The sequence below is a fragment of the Arachis ipaensis genome, chromosome B2, assembly GCF_059453495.1.
Source record: "Arachis ipaensis isolate K30076 ecotype BB chromosome B2, ASM5945349v1, whole genome shotgun sequence".
NCBI lineage: Eukaryota > Viridiplantae > Streptophyta > Magnoliopsida > Fabales > Fabaceae > Arachis > Arachis ipaensis.
The window spans coordinates 65,033,763-65,055,209 of record NC_142437.1 but is presented as its reverse complement, the minus strand read 5'-3'; the positions used below and the strand labels follow the sequence as shown (position 1 = coordinate 65,055,209).

Here is a 21,447-nt window from a genome sequence, read left to right as displayed (position 1 = left end):
GTAAGTTTGACTTTTTACACTCCAAATACGAAAAATCAATCCCAAAGAAGAATAAGAAAAATATCTTGCGCTCATTACATAATGGTGAACACGTAATACTATATATAGATAGTCGCCCCAATTAGTTAATATCTTATCCAACAACTTAACCAAACATGTCTTCGAACCCATCGATTATTGAAAATCTCCCATTCCAATCAACCACGTTCACCATACTCGCCCTTCTACTATTTCTTTACACACTATCTGTCATAACAAGAAATCGCAAAGGCCCATCCAAATCACCACTGGAGGCTGGTGGTGCATGGCCTTTAATAGGGCACCTCCACCTTTTTGGCGGCTCACAACCACCTCACGTGACGCTAGGCGAAATGGCCAAAAAGTACGGACCAATTTTCGCCATACGACTCGGAGTTCACAAGACTTTGGTTGTGAGCAGCAAGGAGATGGCCAAAGAGTGTTTCACAATTAACGACAAGGCGTTTGCTAGCAGGCCTACAGGCATTGCCTTTGAGGTGTTGGGTTACAATTTTTCAATGATAGGGTTCTGCCGTTACAGCGCCTATTGGCGCTATGTGCGTAAATTGGCCACCTTGGGGATCCTCTCTACCAACCAGACAGAGATACTGAAGCATATCATGGAGTCGGAGGTGAAGATCGCAATGAAAGCGAGCTATGATTTGTGGTTATTGAAGAAAACTTGTTCGGAAAAGGTAGTAATGAAAATTTGCATGGTAGTAACCAACTATTTATTAGCCATTGTTTTTAAAATTATTCTTTATTTTTAGAAAAAGTATAACTAACCAATTCTATATACAATCAATTTGAATATTTTTTCAAAAATTTAAAAAAAAATCTATTTTCAAAATTTTAAAAAGTAAAGTTAGATTTAGAAACACAGTTATCCACACTACAAAAAAAAAGCCTATGGTCACGGTAGCTAGTAAAAAGGGTGACCACAGATCTATGGTCACGGTTTTGGACCTATGGTCACGGTTTTTTACCGTGGCCTATTCTCTCGTAGCCATAGGTCTATAGTCACAGTTTTTATGGTCACGGTTTCAATTTTCAAAATCTGATACTTTAGGCCACGTTTTTTTTACCGTGACCATAGGTTAATCTATAGTCACGGTAAAAAAATGTTACCATAGCCTTATCTATGGTCACCCCTCCTTAAAACCGTGACCATAGATAAGGCTATGGTCACGGTTTTCACCGTGGCCATAGACTCTATGGTCACCCTTCCTTAAAACCGTGACCATAGCCCTATCTATGGTCACGGTTTTCACCGTGGCCATAGACTCTATGGTCACCCCACCTAAAACCGTGACCATAGCCATATCTATGATCACGGTTTTCCACCGTGGCCATAGACTCTATGGTCACCCTCCTTAAAACCGTTACCATAGCCTATCTATGGTCACGGTTTTTCACCGTGGTTATAGCCTCTATGGTCACCCCTCCTTAAAACCGTGACCATAGCCTATCTATGGTCACGGTTTTTCACCGTAGCCATAGCCTCTATGGTCACAGTTTTTTAAAACGGTGACTATAGCCTGTTGTTGTTTATGAGATTCAATTTTTTTAAATTATAATCACATCCCAAAATGATAATAATCACAAAATAAATCTAAAAATAAGAAATTCAAGAAATCTAAATCATAAAAGTTTCATTATAAGATAGATATGTTTAATTTTTAGTCTAAACAACACAAATCAAAATAGAGTAAAATTTTTTCAATTACATGTAATACCTCAAAAAGTACATAACACATCAAAATATTACATTTACATAACTAAGGTGGTAAGACCCATCTCATGTGATATTTGTATGGAACATATTTTCTTCATCACATCTTGTCTTCCTGCACGTAAAAGAAATAAACATGTTAGATATCTTGCAAAAATGCTTTTGATGATGCAATACATATGCAGCAAAAGAAGAGAAACATTCATCCACAGCAACACTCAAGAATTATTCACAACCATCATTCACTTCAAACAGCAGCTATTGCAAGAATGCAGCAGTAGTGATAGCTTAGACTCAAAAATTCATTAAAGTTATCACTACTGCACAAATAATTCAGAATTTGTTCATTCCAGTAGCAGCCAACACAAGAATAAGGCAGTAATAATACTATGCAGTAGCATCATATAAACCAGTTTAGCACAAAAGTAAAACAATGAAACAACAACATAGGATCAATAACAGTTTAAACCTAATCAACAGCACCAAACAAACTAATTTAGCACAGGACAGATCAATGAAGCAGCAGCAGGAAACTAAATTAGAACATGGCAAGTCATTACGAGCACAGGAAAACCAATTTCAGATAGAATAAACATCAAAGTTCAAACCCAAATCCACTACAAAATCAATTGAGTACCTAACCACCTAATTCAACTAAGCTAACCTAATCAAACAGCAACCAAAAGCATACTATTAATTTAACTAGAGGTTTCGAACAGTACTTACTTACAACATATTTAGCAAATCAAATCAATTTGGGGAAGCAGATAAACCCAGGATATAGCAAAGTTAATACACTAACATGTAAGACAGAACAGTACATTACCTGAGCGAAAGCATAAATTGCACGCACGAGTCTAGCATAAAATAGTTCAAGTATAAACTTAGATACACTTGCCAATGAATTATAGTCCAAATAATATAGTTTTCTCATATTCACTTAAGAAGTTGTGAGTTTAAATCTCCCTATTTTTAATAAAAAAAATTTAGATACACTTATCTTCCTATCTTTGTTTTCTTTTTGAATTTGTGGTCTTTAAATTTAAGTTTTATATATATGAAAAAATAAAACTAATATTAAGAGGATTAATCTTTAAAATTGGTCTTTCAATTTAAGTTTTATACGAAATTAACTGTACCTGAATTTTTATTTAAATTTATTAATAAATAATTTTTTTTATACACTTGATTTTGACATTAAAAGGAGGTTATGGTTAATTAGAGTATGTAATAAGATCTGAGTTATGATAATTGATAATCAAGTAGAAGGTTAATCAAGTTACTTATAAAAATAGATAGAAGAAAATGACATAAGCATTATTGTTTAATACATTAAAAAGGTGAAACATAAAGTAAGTGAACATGTCAAAAAGGAGACCCAAAAATGGGGTTTGAACTTAAAATTCAAAATACGCATCTTCCATTTAATTATTTTGAATGGGTCTTGGTATTTCTTTCACTTTGTAATAGTCTTGGAAAATTCTTGAGTATCTATTCAAGGTGTAGTCAAAACAGCTTGTCGCAACCTTCGTTGATAATTAGTTTATATCAAACAATAATTAGTTTATATTATATACTAACTATAATTACAATAATATAACATTATTATTTCTGAACTGAGATTTCAACTTTATGGCAAAGTCATTGCTTCAAGGTACAAATTAAGTAGCAGCAGCCAACACAAGAATAAGGCAGCAATAATACTATGCAGCAGCATCATATAAACCAGTTTAGCATAAAAGTAAATCAATGAAATAGCAACATAGGATTAATAACAAGAGAGAAAAAATAAAATAGAAAAAAAGCTTGAATTGTAAGTAAAATACACAAACAAAAAAAAATTAATAAATAAATAAATAGAAAGAAAAGGAAAAAAGTTGTGGCTGCTAAATCCTAATAAGAATTGGTGTTTAAAGTATTCCCTGACGCTAAGTCTAACAAATTGGTGTATGAGAAATAGTTATAGCTATATAATGCAGCAGCACAAGACACAAGTACACAACTGCATCAAACTTTACAAGTTCAATTAATATTTAATATTTAACTTTCTCATTCATGAGATTATAAGTTCAACAGGTAAAAATATCATTGAATGCTACAATACAAAGAAAATTTTACAGCATGTATGAACAAGCAATCACAGAAAATTTCCTCACCAAGTTTGCAGCACGGCAATTCAATTACTGATTCAATATCTATTTATAATGCAAGAAAGAGAAAACATCAACTTAGTTCCCATCTACAAATAAGAAGCATCACATTGCCTCAGGTAATACTTTGCTCAAATTGTAACTCAATGTTAAAGAAATGTAGAAAAGGCTACATAGATAACCAACAGCACTTAGTATTATGATTATGAATCTTCTGGTGATAAATTTTCTTTCAAAGCTTCAAATTCACAAATAACACTAACTGGACTCTCTTCTTAAGAGTAAAATACACTTACAAGCACATTCAATCGGATAAACACATAATCACAAAACTAGAAAGAGAATCTAGATTTGAATAAATTGATGCAGTTAATTTCTGTTTTGCATCATTGGATTCTAAACAAGCACAGCGATATTTTACTATATATATTTTACTATATACAAAATAGGTGAAACCATAGGATCAATCCACTTTATAGGATCAGTTTTGTTGTTCAAAGAAACAGAAACTAAAGTGAGATATGTTGTCCCGTTAGAGTATTTCATGAAACTGTATCTAAGGAGCAGAACCATAAACAACATGAACAATGATGCTATCACAATCCTGCCATACCACTTCTTCATTTTTTTTAATGATCCTATGAACAATGAAGTTGTTGAAGTGAAATATTCTATGCTTTAACAGTATGCTAGAACTAGAAACCAATAAGAAATGAAATCAATTGGTGAAAAATACAAAATACAAAATATAACACAGTCTAAAAGCCAGCATGACTTTTTTTTTATTATTTCTAAAAAGGCAACACAATTTTTTTATAATGTATAAATTTTGTTTTCATTTCACCAAAAGTTGTAAATAGGTTCTAGGTAGCATTTTTCTCATCATTGATTAAAACTGCTTAACCTTAATGTACAGCAAAAATAAGATCTTCATTCTTTTCATACAGCAAATACCAAAGGAAGGTACAACCAATCCAAAATAATATGATGAAGGAACAGGAATCGCATTATACCTGTAACTTTTAATGTCGTTCTGCAGCACTTTGATTGTCTCAATGACAATCAACCCATCAAAGAGTTACTTATCTTCAAGATCTCTATCCCATTCACGATAGCGTTCCCGCTTCCTCCTCGCGCCAGCGACGCTCCCACCTGAATCTTTAGTCCTTCCTGAGACATCAACGTCGCATTCACAACAAAATCTCTGTAATAAGGAGCGCGACACCTACTCTTCTTCCTCGCGGTAACAGGAAGCTCACGGTGAGACGCGACAGAGGAGCTCGGCGACGCTAGGGTTTCTGCTTTCATCGATCTTGGGGGCTGTGACGAAGCAGGGGATGGGAGGAAGGTGAACGACAATGGTAGGGGCTGGGAGGAAGGGAAACGACGTACGATGGAGGGGGTTGGGAGGAGGTCGAAGGAAAATGGTGAGAATGGGGCTGTAACGCGAAGTGATTGGGGTTTTTTTTGTTCTAAGTTAGGAGGGAATGGGGATTTTGCTGGGAGGGAGGGGGAAATTTTGGGATTTTGGGGGGGGGGGGGGGGTGGGAACGACGGCGTTTAAAGGGAGGGATAATTTAAAAAAATGAATTAAAAAAAAAAAAACGTGATCATAGACCACTTTAGGCCACCTCTAATAACTATGACCATAGACCCTTTTAGATCACCCTTTCGAAAAATCGTGACCATAAACTTTTTTGGTCACTGTAAAAAATCGTGACCATAGACCCCTTTAGGTCACTCCTAAAATCGTGACCATAGACCCTTTTAGGCCACCCACCAAAACCGTGACCATAAACTACTTTAGGTCACCCCCAAAACCGTGGCCAAAGACCACTTTAGGTCACCCTTTTTTGAAAAATCGTGACCATAGACCCTTTTTTGTCACCGTAAAAAATCGTGGCCATAGACCCCTTTAGGTCACCCCTAAAACCGTGACCATAGACTCTTTTAGGCCATCCCCCAAAACCGTAACCATAGACCACTTTAGGTCACCCCCCAAAACTGTGACCAGAGGTACCCTATGGTCACCCTTTTTGTAAAAACCGTGACCATAGACCCTTTTTGGTCACTGTAAAAAACCGTGACCATAGACCCCTTTAGGTCACCCCTAAAATCGTGACCATAGATCCTTTTAGGCCACCTTTTTTTAGAAAACCGTGATCATAGCTTTTTTTTTGTCACGGTAAAAAACCGTGATCATAGAGGGTCTATGTCACGGTTTTTAACCGTGACAAAAAAAACCGTGGCCATAGACCCAAAATGTTGTAGTGCCATCTGAACTCCTAAGTTCGATCTCTCCTACTAATTTTTTTCTGCCGCTGCGATCTTCTTCTACAATTTTTCTCGAGCGCCCTCAAAATTCATCGCACCTCGCATGTCGCCACGTCCTACCCCAACTCTTCTCTTGGCGGCACTGTGCCCCTCCCTCTCCAATCCTGATCGCTGCGATGCCGCATCTTTTCATGCAACACCAAGTCCCGCAACGCCACACCCTCCCTTTCGGAACCCTCTCAACTACGACGTGTGTGCCTTCCCAGACAGTTATATTCCTCATGTCACAACGCCTTTCTTTGCAACTTGTCGTCCAGTGATGCAGTGTCCTCCTTCTCTGAATTTCAAAATAATTTCTGAAATTAGCGTCGTGCACCAAAATTATCTCTAAAATTCCAATTGCACTAATTACGTCTCTGAAACTGACAAAAGTGCACTACGTTAGTCCTTGACCTATTTTTCATTAGCGGCGTGATGACATGACATGATAACGTGGATTGTTAATGACATGTGTCACTCCATAGTTTGGTCACGTGTAATGATATGAATGTGTTGACCAGTGACACATGGCATGCTGACGTGGACGGTTGTAATACGTGTCACAATGCTATTTGACCATGTGTCAATTTGTGCCACGTGTCACAACATATTTGTCCACGTGTCATCCACTATGTCATCATTGTAGATAGTTGCACCAAATTAGTCCTTCTCTTTGCATTAAGTGACTCATTTTAATCCCTACAATTGAATGTTGTGCACCAAACTAGTCCTTTTACCAATTTTTTTCATTTTTTAAATTTAAAATTCTCAACATCTTTGGATGCACTAATTTCAATCCTATTTTTTTCACATATCGTTTAAATACAAAGGCTTTTACATAAATTTTTAAGATTTTAGTTTTAATTATATAATTTTTCTATAATAATTTAACATTGATAATTTTTGTATATATAAGTATGTTATTATAAAAAAAAAAGAATTATATGATTGATTAGACATATTTTTTCATTCAAAAACACATTTTTTTTTGTTCTTATGGAATATACATTTTTAATTGTGTGTAAATGGGCTATAGACTAAGACACTTCAAGTACCCTCACTACCATCTCTGACTTCTTTCGTCTAGCCTAGACGAAAGAGGTTAGAGATAGTAATGAGGGTGCTTGAAATGCCTTCACGTCTATTCCAAGACGACGGTTAGGGGTACTTGCAAGAAAAAAAATATTTTATAAAAGCACTTGTATTTAAACGTGTGAAAAATAGAATTAAAATTAATACATTTAAAGATATTGAGAATTTTGATCAATTTATAAGAAAAAGAAGAAAAAATTAGTAAAGGGACTAGTTTGGTGCACAACATTCGATTTTAGAGACTAAAATGAGTCACTTAATACAAGTGAGCGACTAATTTAGTACATCTACAATAATGACATAGCGGACGACACGTGGATGAATACAGTTACAACACGTGACACAAATTAACATGTGTTCAAATAGTATTGTGACACGTTGCACAACTGTCCACGTCAGCATTGTGACACTTTATCACACAATTACACATGGTCAAACCATAGTGACGCATGTCATTACTAGTTCACGTTATCAAGCCATATCATCACGCCGTTAATGAAAAATGAGTCAGAGACTAACATGGTGACGTAATTAATGCAATTGAAATTTCAGGAACGATTTTTGTGAATAAACGCCAATTTCAGAACCATTTTGGGTTTAACTCTCTCCGAACCCCTTTTCCTCCTCTTAAGTTTTGGATGTTTCTTTTTACTAATTTTAAAAGTTTCTTTCTTATAAGTTTCGTATGTGTTATGTGTTTTTGGAAGCTTTTTTTGTTATGTGTTTCGGAATTTTTTTTCTTATGTTTTGGATGTTTCTTTTTTTTTAGATTTTAGATGATTTTTTTAATAGTTTTAGATGTTTTATTTTTTATTTTTTGATTTTTTTCAATAATTTTAAATGTCTCATTCTATTAGATTTTGAATTTTTTTAAAACGATTTTGGATATCTCTCTTTTGTTAGATTTTGGATGTTTCTATATCCGAAAGCAATACGTTCTTCTTTACTATAATTGAAAGAGTTTTGGATAAACTTTTATAATAATTTTGGTTGTTTATTTTTGTTCCATTTAAAATATTTTTTTTATTTTTTTTACTATGAGTAAAAGTAAAAATAAAATTAATGTAACTCTTGAGTTAAAGTACTTTTTTTTCATTAACAAACTCTTTTTTTTACTAATTACTGCAATTAACTGCATCCCTAATTAATTACTTAACAAATTTTTTATTTTTATATTTATCATACTTTTTTTCTTTTTTTTTCCTCCTTAACACACTATAATTTTTTCCTTTATCATTACTCATGATTTTAAATTTTAAATTTTATATTCAAATAAATTCTATTAATATTTTAAATTCTAAATAATAATCTTAAATTATAAAATTTTAATTTTAATCTCTAAAAGAAATTGAAAAGTAATTTTATAATAAAAATTATTTTTACGCTAATTTTTCTGAAAAATTTTTTACTATATATAAACTAGGGGACGAAACAATTAATAGTAATTTAGAATATAAAATTCTAAATTCTAATTTTGAAATCAATATTTTTAATAACGACAATAGTATTTGTTTAATAAAAAATTAGTTAAAAAGTTGTGAAAACATTGTCGTATTTAAATTTAATTGACTATTTTATTTCATAATTTGATTAAAAAATTAATTTAAACAATTTCGTACTAACTATATCATTTATGTATTTTATATATTAATAATAATATAAATTAAAAATTGAATTAATAATATAATGTATTGTTTTTATCTCTCGCAAACTTTAACATACAAGCAGAGCATTAGAAAAATAATTCATTATGATGCTAGATGGTACATACAAATCTAATTATGAGAAAGGTGGCTAATTTTTTATAAAATAGAAATATTATTGGTGATTTAGATGGTACATACAAATCTAATTATGAGAAAGGTGGCAAATTTTTTATAAAATAGAAATATCATTGGTGTTTTAGTTAGAAATTGGTGCAGTTAGTGTATTTACAAATTAATGGACGTGTTAGAGAAAAGTTATAACATGAAGGGGGTGTGTTGCTAGCACGTGGGGTGCGTGCTACCGTGATACGTGGGGGCTCGCTGCTGCATGTTTCAGTCTGTTGCTTGGTGATGTAACACGTGGCGAGGCGTGCTAAATCAACATGTGGGGACATGTTGCACGTGTCTCAGTCTAGTTGGTTGCTGAAGTAATACCGGAGGGCATGTTGAGTCAGCACGTAGAGGGGCGTGTTGCCACGTGTCTCAGTCTGGTTTATTGATGAAGCAACACGTGGAGAGTGTGTTGAGTGCTCCCCCAAAATATCACTGGGGTCTTCGATAACCACGCTATGCTCCATGCGGAATGACTCCACCTAAAACATGGTTTGTTAAAAAAATTAAAAAAAGGTACCGTCAATCAAATATGTATCGTCAATATAATGCACAACTAAAATAGGAACTGTTACCTCATGGTAATTGGTATCTCAGTCAGTAGAAGATACTGTCTCGGTACGGGTGCAACACACGACAGTCGCTCCCATGCCCAAACAAACAACAGATTAAAAAGGCCATCCATCTCCTTTGTATCATACCGTGATGCACGGCATAGTACCCTATAAAGATGTGCTGATAAGAAGTTATTCGGGTTTAATAAATTCAAAGCATTAAAATCTCAATGGAAAGGTTGGAAGGGACTAAGAAAAGAATGACACAAAAACAAAAGAATATTGGCACACCCCAAAGACAGCAAAAACATAAAAGGATAGGTAAGATTTTTTTTTCCTACTACACCTCTAAAAAAATATGTTCTTAGCAACCTAGGTCACTGGTAGAGATTCCCTACTAGACCTTCAAAAAGCCTGCCTTTGACAACCTAGATCAGGGGGATGAAAATTGAAAGAGACTAGCACACAGAATCATCTTAGTGTTGGACCCTTCAATCTTCTTCATGCAACAAGCGAAGCAAATCACTCACCTCACTTAATCACACTAAAAAAAACGTGCATAAAACAACTGAAAATTTTATTCATCAAAAGTTCTGTAAATTGTCTCACCAAAGGGTTTAAATAGGCCCCTAACAAACTAGCTATAAGATAAGATAACTTAATTTAAATCTCCTAAAAATGAGATGACTAATTTAAATCAGATTTAACTTTATTAGATTAGACCATATTTGATTTAAATTTTAAAATCCTAAAGATATGATAACTAATTTAAATCAGATTTGATCTTATTAGATTAGATCAGATTTGATTTAAATTTAAAATTCCTAAAAATACTACTAAGCAAATCAGAAATAAATCAAATCTTCCAACAAACTCTAACAGCAAAACAAATTAAATAAATGTCTAAAAAATTCAAAAATTAATAATAATTTAAGCCTCCCACTGAATTTGAGAAGCATTATTGTGCTTCTTTCTGTGCTGACTTAGCCCAATGGACCTTATGAGTTGTCGTCATTTCAGCACCACTGTTTTTGAGATAGATTCTTGGTCTTCTTAATGTCCAAGACTGGCATGGTATAATTATTATAGTATTCAGGTTCTTGAATTTGGCGAGATTACCATTCTGCTTCTTAACTCTAAAATGATAAAAATACCCTCATGAACACGTATCATCATCTCCCTCTTCAAAAAGATTTGTCCTCGAATCTTGAATGAGAAGCTCTTTTTCCCTCCAAGGAATCCAAACCCAATCTCTGGGTTTAAATACCATGGTTTGATGGCTCTTCTCTACCCACTGAATTATGGCTATGTCTCTCATGTGTGCATGTTCAATCTTTCTAACCATACTTTCACCATCTTGTCCAAAGTGTGCAATTAGTTGTCTTTCTTCCTTTTCATCCATATTAATGACTCCATAATTGATCAGTGAATCTGCAAAACCTTGAAAAATTAAGGACTTTTTGGAATTCAATGATACTAATGTACTCTTGTCTAAGCTAGAACTTTCTATATCTCTCTCACAAGTATGTTTATTGCTCTCAGTTTCTTTGTCGCTCATTCACTCCTCTCTTCACTATTATCATCTTTTCTCTCAAAACTCTCGCTTTCAATTAAACATTGATAATTTTCACTCAAACACCCACTCTTTTTCTCTGTTTCTTTTCTCTCTTGATTTGTAAATTTCTCACATTCCAAGGACCCACTTGAGAAATTCTGCACTTTTAAATCCTCCAAGCACACATCACCCTCTATAGCATACTCAAAAAATTCTTTCATCACTGGCTTGGATGAAAAATATGAGATACGCTTAGGAAAACTCATCTTCTTATGTCGATCCATAATATTCTTCTTCATCTGCTCCAACTCAATCACAACATTGACTAAATCCTCCATGGTTGTCTATGATGCCAGGATCTGCCTTTAAATTCTGATATGCATATTTTGATAGCATTGAGGTTACTATCAACATCTTCTGGTTGTCTATGACGCCGAGATCTGGATGAAGTCTCTACCTTAGACTCCTTAGATTGATTATAAATAAATTCTCGAGACCACGCTTGTCAGCTAGTGGATAAAGAATTAATTCTTGAAGCCATGTCCTCAAGAAGCTCTCCAATCCTTTCTAGTATGCTAGTGATTGCGTTGAAGCGGAAAGTCATTTGTGGATTGGGGGTCGCTTTGTCATTAGCAATCACTGAAGAATCTATGAAAGAAAAGACCTCACAACACTCTTTTCACGTGTATCATTCGGAGTAGGACATTTGTATTTACACTCAATATGTGACTTTTATCCTCTATTGAGCTCACCACTCTTGCCTTTTTTTCGCTCTTGGATTGCTTCAAAAAGTTGTAATTCAGAAAATGAGGAATTGAGACACCAAACTAAGATAATCTGAAGAATGATAAAGACGTTCAACTTGACAAAAAGACAACCAAAGTATGTGACAAAGGAAGAAAAACAATAAGTGATACTAAGATGACAGAAACTAAAAAAATTGAATCCTAATTGGAACCCAAAAGAAATTTGGAAAGCTAAAACAAAGCTAAAAAAATTGATGATTTTTTGTTTGTGTAGAAGACGCTAACGTAATTGCAAAACCAAAATTTAAAGATGAATTTTTTTTCTTTTTTTAATTTTTTTGACGTCTTTTTTTTTTACATTTTTTTAGACCTTGACCTTAAGATATAATAATTACAGAAACACAAAACTAAATAAGAAATTTCATTTTTTTTACTCTGAAGTAAATTTACAGAAATTAAAGAGAAAAATAAAGGGATAGATAAGGTTTTTTTTTTCTACTAGACCTTTAAGAAACTTGTTCTTAACAACCTAGGTCACCGAAAGGGATTCCCTACTAGACCTTCAAAGAACCTGTCCTTAACAACCTAGATCAGAAGGATGAAAATTGAAAGAGAATAGCACACAGAATCATCTTAGTGTTGGACCCTTCAATCTTCTTCATGCAACAAGCAAAGCAAATCACTCACCACACTTAATCATACTAAAAAAAATATGCATAAAGAAACTGAAAAATTTATTCATCAAAATTTCGGTAAATTGTCTCACCAAAGGTGTTTAAATAGACATCTAACAAACTAGCTGAAAGATAAGATAACTAATTTAAATCAGATTTGATCTTATTAGATTAAATCATATTTGATTTAAATTTTAAAATCCAAAAGATATTATAACTAATTTAAATCAGATTTGATCTTATTAGATTAAATCAGATTTGATTTAAATTTAAAATCCCTAAAAATACTACTAAGCAAATCAGAAGTAAATCAAATCTTCAAACAAACTCTAACAGCAAAACAAATTAAAATAAATGTCTAAAAGACTTGAAAATTAATAATAATTTAAGCCTCCCACTGAATTTGAAAAGCATTATTGGGCTTCCTTCTGTCCTGACTTAGTCCAATGGACCTTATAAGTTGTCGTCATTTCAGCACCACTGTTTTTGAGACGGATTTTTGGTCTTCTTGATGTCCAAGACCGACATGGTATAATTCTTCTAGTATTCAAATCTTTGAATGTGACGAGATTATCATTCTGCCCTTTAGCTCTAAAGTGACGAAAATACCATCTTGAACACGTATCTGCGCGAGACATGTTGACCCCAACTATAAGTATGGATCCTCTCAAAATCGCGAAGCAACGGAAGATATTTCGCGTGGGCATATGCGATCGACTTATCCGTGAATAGGGTCGAACCCAACAAACAGAAAATCTGGCATCTGACGTATCTCTGAATAGACTTCTCAATGTCCAATGGCTCTACGTCTCTGATACAGCAAACCCAACCCAACTTTATATAAGATTTCGAAGAAGTACTAACAACAGATTCGTGGCCGAATATCGCAATGCTCTGGCCCTATAGGAATTCGCTACTGTCCAACCGCTCACAGTAGGCTCACCCATCGGCAATACAAAGGTATGAGTTTTCAGCCTCCACCTTTCCACCAGAACACCTAATAAGAGGTGATATCTTCTTATCACTCCAATCCTAGAAACATGGTAAAATCCCGTTGAGTGCAAGTAGTTTTCGACCATCGAATTTCACGTCTGCGATGATCCAATTTATTACAAACCAACAGATCCCTGTTAGGCTAGTTCAACAAAAAATATATTTATTCATTAAATATATCAATTAGTTTAAATAAATAAAAATTACTACAAATAAATATTTATAATACTAATTTACATCAATATAAATATTGTTATTTCTAATCATAAATAAAAAATATTTATTTGTTTAAATATTATAAATAACTAAAATATTTATTTTTGAAAATAAATAAATCTAAATAATATTTATTTTCAAAAATAAATAAAATATTTAATCATATTTATTTATTAAAATATTTTTTGCAATATTTAATAATAAAATATTTTATAAATATTCACATATTTATTATAATATTTATTAATAAATAAATATTTATTTATTTAGTAAAATTTAAATTATTTATTAAATGTACAGAAAAATAATTCCATTATAACAAAAAATTCAAAAAAATTATATATTCATATTTATATAAAATAAAACATGATTATACTGGACAAATAAAAATATTATTCAAAAATTAATAAATTAAAAAATATTAAAATAACAATGCTATATTTTCATATGATACAAACAATAATAAAATTAAAAAAATTTAAATACATAAAAAAATAAAATTTATCAACTTACATATAATTCAAATAATTAATAATATATTTTTTGGATGCAGTATACTTACGTGCTATTTTTTATTAATGATATTCATATATTTTTTTTATATAATCACTCCTTTTATTTTAAAATACGTTATGCTACTAATACTACTAATCTAACTCTCTTAGGGTGTGTTTGAAAACCACGTTAGAAGAGAAAAAGCACCTTACAGTTTTTTAAAAGCTTCAATTTTTGGTTTGGCTAAGTTTTCTCTCTATAAACGCAAAAGTGATTTTAGTCTCAAAATCACGTTTACAAAAAGTAACAATTACTAGCTTTTGGCCATTAATATTTAATATTTATTTATTTTACTATCTTTATCCTTTATACATATTATTATATTATTTATAGAATTGTTATTATTTCTTTTTATATGAGTTTTTTTATTATTTATTATTTATATTTTTTATTAATTTTTTATTTGACATTATATATTTTTATAATGGTAATTTTGGTACATTATATTTATTATTATCTTTTTATAATATAATCTATTGATCCCATTGGGTAAAATAAATGAAATGAAAAAATTAACCATAAATAATAATAATGGTAAAAAATTATAGCATACTAAAAAAAAGTACTAAAAATATACTATATAAAAACATATAAAAAAAGTATAAAAAAAATTAAACATATATAAAAAAATAACATTATAATTTAATATCATATCCTTTTTAGTAATTATTTATCTAAAAGTGATTTTAATTAATATTATCCAAACAATATTTATTTTATCAAAATCAATTTTAGTATAGAGTTATCAAACATAAATTACATTGACACAAATTTATTTATACTCAAAATTAATTCTATAAAATCACTTTTATTTAAACCTCACTTTAACAAATCACAATCCAAACACACAGTTTTCTTCTTCTTCACTTCAGTTTCTCTCTCAAATTCACTCGGTCTTTGCATTTTGGCGGAGGAGGAGCTAGTCTTCTTCTTCTTCACTTCAGTTTCTCTCTCAAATTCACTCGGTCTTTGCATTTTGGCGGAGGAGGAGCTCTATTTAAAGAGCTTGGGTCTGCGTTGCTAATTTTCGGAGCTGACGTTTCTACTCCATCATGTCCTTCGTGTGTTGGCCGGGTTCTGCCAAGATGTGAGCCTGGCCACCTGACCCTGCACAAATGGAGAAAAATAAGAAGACGTGTCAAACAAGGCACAGAAGCACCTTCAAAAAAAAAAAAAAACAAACAAAACAAACAAAGTACAGAAGCTATCTATCTAATACAGTAATACTTGCCTTTATAATTATTTTTTTAACAGCGCTTAGCTATGTCAAGTAAAAGTGGTCTTTTATTAAAAATAAATATTATTAAAATTTTTAAAATAAATAATTATATTTTTATATATAGAAACATTATTTTGTTAAAAAAATAATTAATTTTTAGATTAATCAAACATAATTACAATAGTTAATTTTTTAAATATTAAAAATATATTTTAATGCTCGCTCTTTAAATTTAAGATTAAATGTGAAAGATTAATATAATAAATTTTAAAAATTAGAGTTACTACCAGAAGATAGATAAGGACAAGAGACAAATTATAGTGGGGGAATTAGGAGTGGTAATGAGAGAAAAAAAATAGTAAAACAAAATTATGAATATGAAGACAAAACAAAATTAAACTTGTTTTAAACAACTTTTGATGGAAAAGAAGGACAAATTAAAAATAACCATTTTTAAACATTAAAAATTAAAAATTTACATAATGCTGGTCGCGGAACGGTGTCCCTGTGCGAGAACTTCAAAGTGTCTCATGAGATTCTCACCAGTGGCAACTGCTCTCCCCTCCAATCGGAGCTAATCTTCTTGTCCAGCCATACCACACCAAACATCTCGCTCGCATTGTAATATAGCTTAATGTAGTTTATCCTCTGCTTTCAAAGCTTTAACAAGGGTGCGATCCCGAAGACAACGTGGTAGAGTTGTGTCTGGTCTGCGGTGATTTGCCAAGATTTGCGGCAAGTAAGGGCGAATGTACAGTTTAAGAAACTAACGGTGGATATGGTGACATTAATGGTGAGGATTGTATTTAATTCTATTCCTAAAAGAATGTCGGTGTGGGTGTGGCCGTGTGGGTATGGGTGTGAATGGAGAATGGGGGCTCGTGATAGTCAACTTCTCGATCTTTCCTACTTAAATTGAATTTAAAAAAAGAAAAGTGAAATTCTGAACAACATAATTTAAAAATTGCAATTGAAAAAATAAAGAGTTAATGGGTAATGGTGGTGGAAGAAGTTGAAGGAATGAGATGAGTAGAAGAAGTAGATAAAAGAGGTTAATTTAAGAATTTGAGTAAACTACTATTTTTACTCATGAAAGTTGAAAATACTGACACATTTACCCATAAAAAAAGAAAATTACTATTTGTACTCATGAAATATGGATTTCGAATAACAAAATTATCTAAATACTAAAAAATTACCTAAAATTTCTAAATTACCCTTATCTTTACCACCACACCACCTCCTTCACCCAATCACCTTTCTAATTCTAACCCTCTTCACCCAGCCACCATTCCCCTTTTCCTTTTTAATCTCAAATCCCACCACCATCTCATCTCCTTTATCACTACCATCACCACCACCACCACTATATCTCCATCATCATCTTCTTCACATAAAGCAGCAGCAGCAGCAGCAACAACAACAACAACAATAGAAAAAGCAAAGAAAAACAACGATTCTTCCTCCCTCACTAAACAGCGTCGACGACGATGGTGGCAGTGACACCCACTGGCGTCATTGCCCTCTCCTCCTTCTCCGATCTCTTGCGCGCTCTCTTCCTTCCAGACCAGCGACAACGACAGCGACAGACTCAATCAATGGCGGCGACAGACGTGACGGAGCCGGCAGCAGCAGGGCACGACGGCGGCGACAGCTCCCCCTCGCATCTTCTCTTCGGACTCCCTTAACAACGGCGACGATGATGCGATAGCGGCAGCGAGTCCCCACGTTGCCAGTGCGGTCTCCCTCCCCCTCTTCTTCTCTTCTTTTTTTTCGGGTGGGGGTGTGTGTGTAATGTCTCCGTGTGTGGGTTTTGGAGGAAAAGGAAGTGGTGGCTGGGTGAAGGGGGGTGGTGGGATTTGAGATTAGAAAGGAAAAGAGGGGTGGTGGTTAGGTGAAGAGGGTTAGTGTTAGAAAGGTGATTGGGTAAAGGAGGTGGTATGGTGGTGAAAATAAGGGTAATTTAGAAATTTTAGGTAATTTTTTAGTGTTTGGATAATTTTGTTATGCGAAATCCATATTTCATGAGTACAAATGGTAATTTCCTTTTTCTATGGGTAGATATGTCAGCGTTTTCAACTTTTGTGGGTAAAAATTATAGTTTACTACTTTACTCTAAGAATTTTAAAGAAAGTTTAACGGAATTAACTTTAAATTTACCGATTGGAGAATTTTTGTTGAATAGAATTCATTTCATGGCTGTTTCATTAATTTAATTTTTAATAATTAATTTTGTGAGTGCCTAAATCTTTTATGTTATAAATGATTATTTAAATACAAACTACACATGTAATGTTGAGTTCTTTAAATACAAATTCCAATAGATACAATACATTTTTTAACCAATTCTATACATCTCATTTATGTTAACAATTTTTGTTTAATTTTTTTAAATTTTGTTCTCATTTGTCATCAGCCAAAATTTCATGTTCCTGATCCAACAAGCAAAGCATAGAAAAGCTTTATGGCAAATACTAACAAGCTAGTATTATTTGTGTACCAACAACAGGTTACCGAGATGAAGAAATGGATAGGGGATATAACCTTGAACATCATGTTTCGAATAGTGGTGGGGAAACGTTTTGGTGTTGTGGTGGGAAGCGACTGCGGCGGCAACGAGGAGAACGTACGGCTTTGGAAAGCAGTTAGAGAGCTTTTCGAGCTGAGTGGGTCATTCTCGATTTCAGATGCGATGCCATATTTGAGATGGTTAGATTTAGATGGGAAAGAGAAGGCAATGAAGCGAACCAGAGATGAGTTGGACTACTTCGTTCGAATTTGGCTTGACGAACACAAATGGAAGAGGCTTTATGGCGTAGGAAAACAAAAAGATCATCACCATGATGATTTCATGGACACGCTTTTGTCTACCGTTGATGAAGAATTTGATGGTCGTGATCCTGATACTATAATCAAAACCACATGCCTGGTATGTATGTGTATATATATATATATATATATATATATATATATATATATATATATATATATATTTCCAATATTAGTACTGAGACTAAGAAAAAGTTAAATAGTTGATAAAAATATACATTCTCTTTTTTTATGAAACATTTAAATGATATTTTTTATTTATAAAATATATTTTTTTTTTGTAAAAATAACATATATTTTAATGGATATTAGTGGCTAAGAGGAGAGGAATTGAATATTAACCTCTTTTTATTTTATTTGAATAATCTTAGAATTGAATAAAACTTCTAAATTCTATAGTGTTGTTTCAAATGAAAAATAGAAGATTATTTTATTTTGTCTATTGTTGAACGAGGAGCTAAAACAAGAGTGAAAAACATAATCTTCTTAAAGTGAAACCACTTGGGAAATTTAAAGAAATTGTATCGCATTAATGAGTATCTTTCTTCACTTTAATTTGAAACTCGCCAAAATCATATAGGTGAGGATATAACACACGTACATCATGTCATCACATTTGTTTTTAATCTTTTCCTCCTTAATGCATTTTCTCTCCTAGTAAAATCGTTCAAAAATATAATTACATTTTTTTCACCCTTCTCTATGTGTGTATATCTTCAGGCCATGATTATAGGTGGAACAGACACTACTACCGGAACTGTAACTTGGGCTCTCTCGTTACTTCTCAACAATCGAAATGTTCTAAACAAAGTGAGAGACGAATTGGACTCACAAATTGGGAGGAAAAAAATGGCAGTAGAGGAATCAGACTTGAACAGCTTGGTATATCTCCAAGCCGTCATCAAAGAAACAATGCGCTTGTACCCTGCAGTACCACTAGGTGCTCCACATGAGTCCATGGAAGATTGCAATATTGGTGGTTATCATATCCCTGCTGGTACACGCCTCTTGACTAACATATCAAAGATTCATCGTGATCCTACAATATACGATGATCCTTTGGAATTTCGACCAGAGAGATTTCTTAAGGAACATAAGGATATCGACTTTAAGGGCCATAATTTTGAATTCATTCCGTTCGGTGCTGGTAGAAGAATGTGTCCTGGGATCCCATTTGGCCTTCAAATGATGCAACTAATGCTTGCTAATTTGTTACATGGGTTTGATATTGTTACTGTTGATGGAAAGCCAGTAGATATGGTTGAAGAGGTTGGGCTAACCAGCGTCAAAGCTTCTCCACTCCATGTTATTCTTACTCCGCGTCTCTTCGCTCCACTTTATTATGGTAAAAACTAAAAGGTAGTGCATGATAATAACCTTATACGACAGATTATAAGTGTTTGTGAAGCAGTAATATTGTAGGATTGTGTTCTATTCACTGCTTCTAATAAATACTTCAACTTTGGGTAATAAGAAGTTCCACTAAATCTTTATGATGAAATTTACTAATTAAGTGGATAAAGTGTAACAAATAGTTGATACTAGTAATTTCTTGAAATGAGGGTATATATATATAAAGTAAATTATATATCGATAATGCTAGAGATAAAATATCTTTAAATTATTTTATTTAAACATAATTTTATACATGTAATATTTTTAATTATATATTTATTATATTTAATATTTAATTATTATAATAGTAATTAAAGAAGGATTTTTTTAAATAAAATGAATTCAGTCTCACTTTAAAAATATGATAAAAAAGGATTTTTTTAAATAAATAAAATAAATATATTAATTACTTAAATATATATTTACGAGCGTTTTTATCGAAAAGTATCACATCACTTATCTCGTTTATATTGTAAACGAAATAAGTTAACACATATCTCGTTCATACTGTAAACGAGATAAGATTGAGAATAAATGTAGCGTATATTTCGTTTACAGTGTGTGACTCACCCTTTTCGGAAGAAGTAGGCAAGGCCTCTCGTAAATAATAAGAATACTGAATCAGGAATTAATTTGGCTTATAAATAAATTATTCAAGCAGACAAGTACAAACACTTAAATTATGAATTTATTTGCATAAAAAGTTTACTTGAATAATGAAAATGTTTAGAAAAATAATTAGCTTTAAAGTCTGTGTAATATAATGCAAATGAAAATGTCTCCTAAGATAACTAATGACTACACTAATAAACATCTATTTTAATTAATTTAAATAAATTTATTTAGAAAAATAGTAAATAACAAAATTTATTTCGCAACTCCTATATGTAGTAGATTAAGTGAACACATTTACTTACTGAGCAACAAGTACATCTGTATAGATGACTTAGTCTAAGTAACATCAAAATTCCGCAACAAATAATTTATTTAGATATTTAGTAAATACAAACATAAAACTTTTGTCATATCATTAGCTTTATTACAAATGGTTAATCCCCTAAATTAATAACTACATTAATAAACATATGCTTAACAATAACATAGCATACTAGCATTTAAACCCAACATCATATCCGTGCATTTAAATAAATTCTAACCTTAGTTAATAACCTTAATTAATAACTAAATCAATAACATCCAATTTAACTTGTACCGAACATCATATCCTAACATTTAAACTGATCCTAACATATACTGCATACTACCTACATAAAACTATCCTAATTAGGAAATTACATCTATACTTTAACATAACCATAAAACGGAAAATAATACCAACCTCAAAGTCTTCTGCCCTGTAATGTGCCAAGTTGTGTTGAGTTTGTTAATGTCTCCATCGTGGTTATCAACGCGTGCCATATTCTTCAAGTAACTCGGAAATATGATTAGAAATGTTTAAAAGTGAGAGAAAAAGCCAAAAAAGAAAAATCAAAGGGTTAAAATGGATGTTGTGGACGAGATAAATATATAGGTTTCGGCTCCTCTTATCTCATTTACAGTGTAAACAAAAGAAGTTAACACGTATCTCG

At 32.3% G+C, this 21,447-nt stretch overlaps 1 protein-coding gene and 1 long non-coding RNA gene across 2 annotated transcripts; one reads left to right on the top strand and one right to left on the bottom strand.

Annotated features, from left to right (window-relative positions):
- The first annotated feature begins 117 nt into the window (after positions 1-117).
- LOC107625345 (cytochrome P450 CYP82D47) lies at positions 118-19,964 on the top strand. Its single transcript, XM_088506306.1, has 3 exons — positions 118-713; positions 18,144-18,563; positions 19,184-19,964. Exons 1-3 carry the CDS (start codon positions 156-158, stop codon positions 19,817-19,819), a joined length of 1,614 nt encoding a protein of 537 aa, XP_088362432.1. The 5' UTR covers positions 118-155; the 3' UTR covers positions 19,820-19,964.
- LOC107625346 (uncharacterized) lies at positions 1,652-5,422 on the bottom strand. Its single transcript, XR_001617215.3, has 2 exons — positions 4,914-5,422; positions 1,652-1,865 (listed from the first exon to the last, which is right to left on the bottom strand). It is a non-coding gene; the product is annotated as an uncharacterized LOC107625346 (long non-coding RNA).
- Positions 19,965-21,447: the final 1,483 nt, after the last annotated feature.

Coding starts and splice junctions, on each gene's coding strand:
- LOC107625345 (XM_088506306.1), top strand. CDS start 156: ATGTCTTCGAACCCATCGATTATTGAAAATCTCCCATTCCAATCAACC. Junction 714..18,143: donor AGAAAACTTGTTCGGAAAAG/GTAGTAATGAAA, acceptor TACCAACAACAG/GTTACCGAGATGAAGAAATG. Junction 18,564..19,183: donor TAATCAAAACCACATGCCTG/GTATGTATGTGT, acceptor GTATATCTTCAG/GCCATGATTATAGGTGGAAC.